Here is an 11,830-nt window from a genome sequence, read left to right as displayed (position 1 = left end):
AACCCAGACCTCTGAGGCCCACTCCATTTGAAATCTTTTTTTTCCTTTATTAGTGACATTTACATGCTCCTGACCCAGGAGAGAGGGAGGGAGTGGAGGGAGAATATCACATAAGGGAGGGACAGGGCAGCAGAGGACAGTGGAGAGGTATGGACAGTCCTGGATGGTCTCAGGCAGATGGGAGCCAGGTGAATCTTAGATTGAACCCTTGGGAGTGAAGGGCAGGGTGGGGCAAAACAAGACTGAGCTGTGCTGGATTCTTACTGCACACCCTCCATCATCTTCAGGAACTCTGCAAGAAGAAAGGGGAGGAGAGGAAATTAGAAAAGGTATGGGTGGGACCACAGAGTTGGGGGGCAAGGCCACAGACCTGGATCTGACTGCCCACACAGGCCTGGTTTGCCCAGGTTTATTGATTCATACAATTTAGACCTGGAAAGAACTCAGTTTATAGAAAAACTGAGGCCAGAGAGGGCAAATGATTTATTTGCCTTAGGGTACTTAGATAATAAGTGGCAGTGCCCATCTCAGGCTCACATTACCTGACTTCAAATGCAATGCCCTACACACTACACCCCTCTGGGACCCACTTCTAGACTGGAAGCTCCTTGAGGGACAGGACTATTTTCACCTTTGTATCTCTGACCCACAACAAAGTCCCATCCTCTCTGCATTAGTAAGTTCTCAATGAAAATGTTTTCTTGTTGATGTATGTATATTACAGTATATCACACACAGCTGGAAGGAATCTGAGAAATAAAGTTAAACTCCTCATTTTACAAAAAAAAAAAACAAAAATGGACCTGAAGAAAGAAAATGACTCATCCAAGGCTACGAAAGCAAGTTGGGAGGCAGGGCTAGGTTTGGAAGCAGGGTCTTGGAGCTCCATCCCTGGTCCCTGCCCCTCCCCAAAACCCTTCCCTCAGAACATGCCCATTCAATACCACTACCCAACTCCTCCCCGCCCCTCTCTTGTCTCTTCCAGCAGCATCCTGCCCTCACCATCAAAGTCAATTCTGCCATCATTGTTCTTGTCTCCATCCTTCATTAAGGACTCGATCTCTTCATCTGTCACATGCTCTCCTGAAGCCCGGAAGATCTCCACCAGCTCCTCAGCATCAATATAGCCATCGGCATTCCTTGGGTGGGAAGACGGAAGGGGAAGAGACCCTTCAGGTAGAAGGTGCTCTTCAGGTAGCCTCTCAAGAGACTGTGATGTGGGCCCCATTATACACATTGCAATGAACCAAAGAATCCAGTGCTGAAAGAGTCCTTAAAGATCATTTGGTTCACATCCTCCAAGGCCTGGGACCCAGGGCTACTCTGCCCCCTTTTCCCACTTCAGCCCTAAAGCCCCTTCTCCCCACCCCCCCCTTACCCCTCCCCCACAGGTACACCTTCCCCAACCCACCCCACTAGGGCTGAGTCTGAGCTCTAAGACCCCTGGAGCAGCTCATCTCCACCCCCTCCCCTCACTAACACCTTCCCAGGGAATCATGGCCCCAGTGGGCACCCAGCCTAACCTGTCAAAGATGCGGAAACACTCAGCCAGCTCCTCCTCACTCTTTCCTTTCGCATCCTCTTTCATCTGTCTCACCATCATGACCAAGAACTCTTCAAAGTCGATGGTGCCACTGCCTGGGTTTGGGAGAGTGAGGCTCAGAGGCCCTGCCCAAATGCAGTCACCCACTCCTCACCTGCCCTGGAGAGCCCCTACTCACCATCTTCATCCACCTCCTCTATGATGGCATCCAACTCCTCTTTGGTGGGTGTCTGGCCCAACATCCGCATCACTGTGCCCAATTCCTTGGTGCTGATGTCTCCACCACCATCAGCATCAAACATATCGAAGGCGGCTTTGAACTCTGAGAGGCAGGGTAACGGAGGAATAACAAAGAGGATCTGTTCACCTTAAAGACTGGCACAGCCATACATTTCACTCCCAGCCAAGTCCCTTTCACAGCCCACCTCTCAAAATACACACTCACCAGCGATCATTTCCTCGCTGAGGAAGGACCGGGCTTCCGCCTGCTGGTCCGTCTGCAAGATACAAGGGAAGTCAGGTGCCAGGCCTCAGGGAAGGAGAAGGGGAAGGAGAAAGGTGAAGGGGGACTCCCAGGAGAAGGACTAGGTTGGGGAGAGCCAAGATCTCCTCTCACTGCTGAACCTGCATTCAGGTCCCAATTTTACTATTCGTGTAACCTTGGGAAGGTCATTCATGTTTTTGAGTCCCAGAATGGATTAGAGGGGATTGGACTAGACAATCTATAAGGTTCCTTCTAGATCTAAACTATGACCCTATGAGTTTCTGAGCCCCCCCCAAATCACCATCTGGTTGGCAATATTTTGATGATGAAATTTCTTCTTAGTGGTTAGACCAAGTCCTTAGACAATAAATATACAGTCTCTGTACTCAAAGTCGTCTGGGTTTAGTAGTATCTGACATCTTGTTTTGCAATGTCTTTACTTCAGGGTTGTAAGGAAGCTGTACAAAAATGGATTCTAATGCTAATGCCATTTCAAATGTAGGAGTCCTAGGGACTCAGTCTAGGAAAGGACATAGGGTATTCTCTTCAGGGGGGACAGCCACGCCCTACCAATCCCTGTTCCTGAACATAGCAGACCACAGAGAGGGGACTAACTCATGGTCCCACTTCCTCATTCATCATGTTCATCATGTCAGGGCTGAGGGACCCTCCAGAGAGGGCAATATAGATTAGAACTGGCAGTGGAGACCAGTGATCTCAACCACCAACTGTTGGAAAGAATATTAGAGATGACAGGGCCCTTATAGATAATCTAATCCAATCTCCTTATTTTACAAAAGAGGAAACTGAGGACCTGAAGGATGAAGTGATTTGTCCAAAGTCATAGGGAAGTATTTGGAAGAACTGGGATTTGAAGCCAGAATTTCTGACTTCAGTACAACTTCCATTACCCCATCTTGCCTTAATGGAGTATAACTGAGTAAAATGCTTAACCTCTCTGGGCCTCAGGCAAATGAGGGTAACCACATGTCCCTGCCAGGACTTTTGTGAGGCTGTGTAATCTACTGGAAAATGTTTCTGATAAGGAGTCTGGAGACCTGAGTGTGAGTCCCAGCACTGCCACTGACTTCATGTGTAGTAGGCAAGTTACTTCCCTTCTCTGGGCTTTAGTTTCTTCAATAAAAATTAAGGGGATGAACTAGGTGATCTCCAAAACCCCTTTTGGCTCCAGGAATTCATAAATTTATTCCTATTGCTTTAAAGGAATCTGAGAAATCTAACCGTAAGGCCTAAACCCAGAATCTCCGAAGGCCTGAGCATGAGGAATCAGAGGACCCCTTCCCATCTCTCCACAACTCCTCCCCATGCCATGTCCCACCCCAGGCCTTGGCTATTCTTAGACCAAGGCTGTAAGAACAGCTGGGCCCAGGCTCCAGTTACTCCTCAAAGAAAGGCTAAGAGGACAAGGAAGGAGGGGCTAGGGGGCTAGGGGGTGGGAGTGGGGTATTAAAAACTAAAGAATGCCTCCTTCCTCAAAGGCCTGTAGAATTTAGAGCTGAGCAAAACCTTAAAGACCAACTGAGCCCAATACCTGAGTCCCCCATTTTGTAAATTAGGAGGAAACTGGGACCCAACAGGAATAAGCTGTGATGAAATTTGATCCCAGTTCCCTTCATCTAAGTCTGATTTTCTTCCCTCTCTACCACAAGCTATGCCCTTTCATACCCTTCCCCCCCCCCCCCAGCCCATGTCTCTGTCTCCTTCCACCTTTTCTTGGGCAGTCCCTCTGCCCTCCAGGCTCAGTTGTAAGATTACCCAAAGTCTTTGGGATTCTTTGAACAAAAATAGTAAAAACCAGAGAGAGAAGCAACTGGGGTAGAGAGACACCATGCTGCCTGGTGCCCCAGAAAGGCAGAAGGGGCATATACTCTTAACTCCTGAATCCCCAGGAGCCTCTTTTCTCTGTGGTTAAAGGAGACCAAGATGACACTAGTCTCTCGTTCCAAGAAAACTTCCAGAGAAAGGATCATGAGCTTAGAGAGGTAAAGGAATTGAGAGTCCTACAATCCATTGCCCTCATTTTACAGGTGAGAAAACTGAAATCCAGAGAGGCTCCATTACTTGACCAAGGTCATTCACATTGTAGATGCCAAAGCTGGAAGATGAACCTATGTCCCTCAGTTCTGATTCCAGAACTACTTCTTACCACACCATACTGTTTCTAAGTTGGGGAGGGCAGGTGAGAGTGGGGGACACTTTGGGGAAATTGCTTCTTCTCCCTGGATGGCAATATTCTTTACAACTTCACTAATCCATAGGGCTTAGAACTAGAAAGGGCCTTTAAAAGACAATCTTCTCATTTTTCAGTTGAAGAAAGAGATTAAATGATTTGGGTTGTGGGGGGGGAGGGGAAGGCATAGTAAATTGATGACTGAGTCAAGACTTGTGCCTTGTATTCTAAATCTGTGCTTTCCTCTACCCCATATTGCCTCTCTTCTGGGGCCATCCACCTCTGGTTTCCTGGGCTTCCTGGCCTCTTTTTCTGACACGTTTTCCCAAAGTCCAGGGAGAGGGAGATGAGGCTCAGTTCTCCCCTCAGAACTTCTGGGAGAGGGTAAAGATCTCAGGATAGGGGATGGGGAAGGGAGGCCCACTTACCATGGTGACTGGTCTCGATATGCCCTGCTGCAGTCAGTCCCAACTCCTCTGCACTCCACACCCAAAGGCTCCCTACCACCCCAGTCCCCAATATTTGTAGGGGCTCCTGCTTTTCCTCCCTCCCCCAATCCCTGGGATTGGACACACTTGTACCCCAGCTTTCCCCCATCCAATTAGCTCCCAGATCTCAGTTTCACCTGCCCCACCCCAAGTCTAATCCCATTACCTAATTTAGCCAAGGCGCCCTGGGTAAACTTAAAACTTCAAGCAGGTGCCTGCCTTGATGTTCCAAGACCCTTATGGAGAGGTCCCACCCTCCTCCCACTCAGAGAGCCTTTACACTGGGACCCCCTGACCTGTACCGAGCTGGGCCATAACAAGCAGGGAGAAGGACCTGACTATGGCTAAACAGAGGAATAAGGCGGTGACAAAAAGAAGTTTGCCTTACATCGAGAAGGTAAAGGACACCAGACACAAGGGATCTCCTCTTTTGCCTGAATGGGAGTATATTGTTGGCTTCTCCAGACACTAGTGATGTCTGGTAGTTTTTAGGGGACAGTTGGGGAGTGAGACTCTAAAATCATAGAATGGTAGAGATAAAAGGAACCTTCAGCACATCAGAACCATATTCAGCACCATAAAGAACAGAACAAAGAATGTGAGAGCTGGGAGGGACTTGGAGACCCTCTTCATTTTACTGTGAAGAAAATTGAAAGCCCAAAAGGGCAGATCCCCTCTTCTCCCAGACCACACATGGCGATAAGTGGGTGTCAGAAGTCAGTCCTGCCCTAGTATGAGAGCCCGAGAGCCACTTTCCTGCTTATCCCCACACTCCAGAGGAGACTAGAAAATAGCTAACCTTTAGAATGGGGAGACATGTCCCAACTCCCACCTGGGCAGGGAACAAGACAGATGGAGAGAAGAATGAAGATGGTCAAGAGAGCCCCAGAAAACAGCTGAGCAGAGGGCATGGGGAGATGGGGGGGTGGGGCAGGGGATTCAAATGCCAAGGAGAGGTCAGGATAGACAGCAGCAAATGGCACTGACTTCTTCCCCTATATATAGACATTCCCAAGAAAAGCATGAGCAGTCAAGCCAGACTAAATAAGGCATCAGCAAGGCTGGGGCAGAGGGAAGGGGCCTGGGTAAGTTCCCGTTTGGAACCATTTACACCTTGGCAAAGCCAAGACCCAGAAAGGATCTTTAGAACACCCACAAGGACAGGGGCAATGGCCCTGGGGCACAAAGACAATCATTTCATTTTGTATTTTTTTAGTGTTCTCTGGCTTATGATGTGCTTTTCTTAGAACAGCCATGTGAAGCAGGTAGTGTGAGTATATAACATCCCCATTTTATAGATGAGGAAATAGGCCCAGAGATAGGAAGCAACTTGTCCCACAGCACACTAGGATTAGATCCCAGGTCAGCTGAGTCCAAGTCCTGTTGCTTTAGTTCACTTGTTTTCAGTTTTGTCTGACTCTTGATGACCTGTTTGGGGTTTTATTGGCAGAGATACTAGAGTGGTTTGCTATTTCCTTCACCAGTTCATTTACAGATGAGGAAACTGAGGCCAACAGGGTTGAGTGACTTGCACAGGGTCACACAGCTCATAAGTGTCTAAGGCCAGATTTGAACTCAGGAAGTCTTCCTGACACCAGGCCTGATGCTTTATCCACTGTGCTCCCCAAGGAGCTGAATTCCAAGTCCAGTCTTCATTTATTCATTCAATAAGTATTTCTTGTATATCTACTATAAGCTCAGCCCAGTACCCAGTGCTCAGCTGTGCTACAGGGGATAACAGTGTAATATATGGTACCCCAACCCCTTCAGGAAGCTCACAGCCCAGATCAAAAGAAATCCATACTGATGATGAGGATAATGATGTATCGTGATGCATTTTAGTCGTGTGAGCCCAAACAGCTCATAAGCTACCTTCTTTTAGCCTACAGAATACATATACATACATATATATGGTGCTATCATATTATCTAGTATGCAATATATCTGAATTGTCCGCTAGGTGGTGCTTTCCCTGAATCAACAACCAAAGCTCATTAGTCTCTCTAGTGCAGGTATAGGAGAGAGTACATAAAAGGTTTCGTTCTCCCCACTGGCCATAAGGGGCCCTCAGCCTACAAAAACTTAGTTTGCTTCCCCCTCCCCTCAACTAGTCCTCTCCCTAGTGGCATTGACCAAGTTCAACATTGAGATTTTCTTAACCTTTTTCTTTTTAATGTCTCCCTTCCACAATACTGTGAAGCCCAGGAGTGGGAAGCCTGTGGCCTTGAGTTCGCATGTGGACCTCTAAGTCCTCAAGTACAGCCTTTGACTGAATCTAAATTTCATAAATTGTTCTGTGGTTTTGAGGCCACAGTTTCCCCACCCCTGGTGAAGCCTATAGATCCTTTCTAAGGATAATATTTTTAAATATACAAAATAATAACAGCTCACATAATGCCTTAAGGTTTATTTGATCCTCACAACAATCCTAGGAAAAAAGTACTATTATTATCTCCATTTTATTGGTGAGGAAAATAATGTAGACAAAGATTAAGTGTTTTGCCCAAGGTCACATAGTTAGTCTGAGGTCATATTTGAACTCAGGTCTTCCTGACTCCAAAGTCTACTGCACAACATTAGTTAATTCAATCATAATAAAGTTTTCAAAATATATATATTTTAAAGTTCATTAACCCCAGGTTAAGAACCCCTGAGCTAGGAGATGTGAAATGTTGGTTTAAAAAAACAAGACAAAACATATTTTAAAAGACCAAGAAATCAATTGATCCTTCTACCCTGTACCTGAAGTCAGTCAATGACCCCCACATTTGCTGGGCATAGACAATCAACATACAGTGGTGTATGAGTCAGGGTCCTTTACTTCTCTGTAATAATATGAGAACAAGTATGTCACAGGTTTGTAGGAATATTATTCTGTTATTTAGTTAGTATCACACTTGTCTCAACTTTGTTATAATAAGTCAATGTTAAAAGGAGGATAATTTTTGGACTAATTGGTAAAAATTTTAATTGTTTTAATTGTGAGCTTAATGTAAATCCCTTAGTAAAATCCCATCCTTCTGGTGGAGGAATTAATAATGGATTAATGCAAAATATAAAAAAACTGGTTTTAATGTGTGATCATGACAATTGACTAAGACTCCAATTTTAATTTTGTAAGAATGATAAGGGTTCTGGAGTGGTCATTTAAATTGGTTCCAAGGTTCTTTTTGTAGGTAAATGAATGAAAGAAGGGGGAAGAAAGAGAAATTGGGATGCAGGACTGAAGATGGATGACCTTAAGCAACCAGAGGACTTCTTCAGTGTGAAAAGAGACTTTTGGACTTCGAAAGGACAATTATTTGTTATTGTTTTCTTTGAATCTCTCTATCTGCACTCATAAAGGGGACTGCCCCCTTGAATTCGGTCAATCCGAAGAGGATAATTAGAATTAAGAAAAGTGGGGAAACTTCAAAAAGTATGAAAGAAAAGGGGGGATTTGTGAGGGATAATTTGCAATGACGTTTCCCCATTCTGAAAAATCAAATCTAGAGTGGCTTCAGCATCCACTAGGCTTAAATTTAGAAGTCTCCTGACCTTACAGGAATCTGGGTCTTAGAGTAATGGAGACCCTCCCCAGTGCCACCTCAGCACAAGATATGCCAAATAAGGATAAAACTGCCTTCCTGGCCTTGCATTGGACACCCACGTGTTTCTGTGTCCTTTGTCTCTAAGATAGATTCCCGGGCTTAGGTTGTGGGCCAGCCTCCCTACCAATGAGAGTGAAGGCCAGTTAGGGGGTTGGGTTTCTGCATTAGAAGGTTATATAACCATGGGCTTGCTTCTACCTGGTGCTCTATCCCTTACAGATGCCATTTGAGCAACAGAGGCAGAGTCCTTTCTCATGAGAAAGAATAAAGACCTTTTCTGGTCTCAGACTCAGACTCTGAACTTTTATCCCACACAGTTGCCAGTCATAGCAAAAATAAAAGGAATAATATAATAATAAAAGAAAAAAAATAAAGGAAAATCACTGAGGAAGCCCTACTGAGCCCTCTGCCCAATTGTTTCCTCAAACTCCTTCTGACTACCCTTTCTGCTTTGTGGCCAGGGGAGTGGGGCCTTGGAATATAAGGCAGGGAACACATGAGGAGAGGGATTGGTCTTCCTACCCCCTGGTTCACCAGTCCACAAGGTTTTGTAATAGCTGATAGCTCCTGGTACTCTGGAGGTCTTTCTGCTGTGGTTCCTGCTTCTGTTCCCAGTGTAGTCTCTTTCACAGCCCTGGCCTATGGTCCTGGTCCTGGTCCCAGCACCCCAAAGAGTGGACAGGAAAATCCTCTTAAAGATAAAGTAAGAAAGAGAACAATTCTGGATGCTAGATTTCAAATCTTGTTCCCCTCTTCATGTTGTTGGGCTTCTTGTTCTGAATGGAAAAAAAAAAAAGAGAGAGAGAACTCCTTTGGGGAATAGTTGCAAAATAAAGTTGAACTGATGGAAGTGGATTAAGAAGTGCTTGAATTTGGCCATTGTAAGTTCTTGAATAGAATAGGGTTGGAGAATATAGCTGAACACCTTACATTTCAATAATGTTTTAGGTGTTACAAGGGGCCTTCAAATCTATTATCTCTCATTTCACAACATAAATGGTAGGCAAGCAGATAGTATTATACCTATTTCATTGATGGTCTTTTCTTTTTTGAATCTGTTGCTTCCCACTATTTCATCCTTCCTCTCCCCAGCCCCACAACAGAGCCTTCCCTTATAATATAAATATAGTTAAGTAAATAAATATCATTAAGTAAAACATTGGATATATTGGAAAACATACCTTTTATTTTACACCTCTACTCCATAACTCTCAGCCAAGAGGTTGAAAAGTTTCATTATCAGTCCTCTGAAGTTCTGACTGATCACTGCCTTAATCTCTGAAGTCCTTCTTTCTTTTACAAAGGTATATAAATGATTCTCCTGCTTCTCCTCATGTCATTTAGTATCACTTTATAACAGGTCTTCCGAAGATTCTCTGAATTCTTCATATATGTAATTTCTTCTGGTAAAGTAAAATTCTATTACATTTGTATGCCACTACTTATTCAGCCAGATATGGACATAGGTTTTGTACAATTTCACATGGGTAATTGACATCATATTGCTTGCCTTCTCAAGGGATAGGGAAAGGGAGGGTATCAGGGAAAGAATTTGGAACTCAAAAATTTTTTCTTATGACAAAAGGGTTTTTTTTTTAATTTGTAAAGTGCAACTCCCTAGATTTAAATGAAAAATTCTGTTCATTTGAAATGTTTTTTACATTCAGATATTCCAGGACACAATTGAAGCATCTGTGTGGCAGCTTACTAACACTTCAATAGACAGTTTCTTTCCAAAAAGATTAGTCATGAATTTAATGCTCAGATAGTAATACTAATAATCCCCAAGGGCTGATATCTCTCCCTAGTAGACAATGATGTTTTTGTCAGGAAGTAAAAATTTTTTTAATGAATGTTAAAAAATTTTTTAATGTAATTGGAAAATATTTAAGGAAACAAAAAATATATACATATTTAAAATACATTTTTCTACCAGTCCCCAAGCAATATGTGCCTGATTGGTTTCTCATTCTTTGATACCATAGAAAGTGTTTCTGGCCACATAGTAAGCATTTAATACATGTTTTTGTTCGTTCAGTCTATAAATATTTTTGTACACATGACTCTTTTCCTGATGTCTTTGTTTTCACTGGGTAAACCTATTTTACAGAGGAGAAGACAAAGGTCCAGCGGGGAAATAACATGTCTGAGATGACAAAGTGAGTTTGTACTAAAGCAGGAACGCGAGGTGCTCCCCTTGCCTCCCGTCTCCCAGGCCTGAGCTCTATGAGCCGCCTCATGAAAGTAATGCTGGCAGTCGTGTGTGCAGAGGGTACAGAATGAACTGCAAAGAATCTCTGAGAACCCTGGCTTTCCACTCCTGTAAAAGGAACCGGGATTAAGGTCCCAGTCAGCTCCAGGGTTACACGACACTCCAGAGATAGCCTCCTCCTTCCAGAATCAGTTCCAAAGGACAGCCTCTGCCCCACCCTGTCCAAAAGAATGAGTTGCGGATATCACCAGAGCCCAGGGAGGGCCTCAGCTCCTCCTACCTAGACTACTCACTGGAAAGAAGACTCTTCCTAGCCCAGCCCCTTCCTACCTTTCCAACCTTCTCACACTTTACTCCACCACTCACTGTAAACTCCAACAAGATGAGCCTTCTTGCAGTTCATTGAACAGGATGCTGTTTCCCTGACTTCATCCTGGTTCTCCCTATGCCTGATTCTTTGTTTCCCCAAACGCCTCCAAGGCTCCCCTCACACCCTGCTCTGTTGCCCTCAGCTGCTGATCTTTCCCCCTCAGACTGACCTTTGCCTCTGTTACACATGCTGCCACCTACCTAATTGTTTGCATGCTTTCTTCCTCCTTTAGAAAAGATTCTGCTCCTGTGTCTTGTGCCTTTCTTTGTATCTCGGAGCTCAGAACAGCTCCTGGTACACAGTGAGCAGCTTCATAAATATTTGTTTGGAAGTACCTGCCATGCCAGGAATTGTACTAAGTGCTAGGGATACACAGAAGATAATCCCTGTTCACAATAAACTTCCATTTGAATGGGAGAGAACGTAAGGACATATAAAAATATAGATAACAGGAGTATAAAGTCAGGCAATCAGCAAGTATTTATTATGAGCACTTACTATGAGCAAGGCAATGTGAAAATAACTATATGTAATTAAACTATAGACCGAATAAATTGGAGATAATCAACAGAGGGAAGGTACAAGGTTTCTTGTAGTAAATGGAATTTTAGCTGAGATTTAAAGGAAGCCTGAGAAACCAAGAGGCTGAGATGAGAAGGGAGCTCCAGGCACGGAACAGCCTGTGAAAACACCTGAAGTCTGGAGATGGAGGATTGAGAGTGAGGAGCTGTAGGGTGGCCAGTGGTCATGCATCTCAGTGCTCAGGGGTCTTGCTATAGCTAAAACAATCTATCCCTTTCATTTTCTGGTGGGGTGACATTCTCCACATTTAACCAGTCTGGGCCTTAGATGACACAATAGGTGCAAAGTAAATGTGGACTCTTGTAATGGTATACTTGGTGGACTTCCTGCCTCAAGTGCCCTGCAACTCCAATCCATCTATCTGTCAGTC

At 44.5% G+C, this 11,830-nt stretch overlaps 1 protein-coding gene and 1 long non-coding RNA gene across 3 annotated transcripts in view; one reads left to right on the top strand and one right to left on the bottom strand.

Moving 5' to 3' along the window:
* Positions 1–26: 26 nt before the first annotated feature.
* TNNC2 (troponin C2, fast skeletal type) overlaps positions 27–11,830 on the bottom strand; it is a 158,378-nt gene continuing 146,574 nt past the window's right edge. The window contains exons 2-7 of one of the 2 annotated variants that reach the window (XR_011163287.1): positions 4,647–4,715; positions 1,989–2,040; positions 1,722–1,865; positions 1,524–1,638; positions 1,003–1,210; positions 27–292 (exon numbers count right to left, since the gene is read on the bottom strand). Coding sequence is in view for 1 of the 2 variants with exons in the window: in XM_069062757.1 (XP_068918858.1) it covers positions 261–292; positions 1,003–1,139; positions 1,524–1,638; positions 1,722–1,865; positions 1,989–2,040; positions 4,647–4,649 (483 nt within the window). In the remaining variant the exon portion in view is untranslated. The remainder of the gene's footprint in view (positions 293–1,002; positions 1,211–1,523; positions 1,639–1,721; positions 1,866–1,988; positions 2,041–4,646; positions 4,716–11,830) is intronic. The other variant, XM_069062757.1, reaches the window with a different exon arrangement.
* LOC138141858 (uncharacterized) lies at positions 4,723–10,359 on the top strand. Its single transcript, XR_011163288.1, has 2 exons — positions 4,723–5,103; positions 7,883–10,359. It is a non-coding gene; the product is annotated as an uncharacterized lncRNA (long non-coding RNA).

Source organism: Petaurus breviceps, unplaced genomic scaffold (assembly GCF_028583685.1).
Source record: "Petaurus breviceps papuanus isolate PSGF00001 unplaced genomic scaffold, PetGlider_PUasm1.0 90503, whole genome shotgun sequence".
Taxonomy (NCBI): domain Eukaryota; kingdom Metazoa; phylum Chordata; class Mammalia; order Diprotodontia; family Petauridae; genus Petaurus; species Petaurus breviceps.
This window is presented reverse-complemented; position numbering and strand designations above follow the sequence as displayed.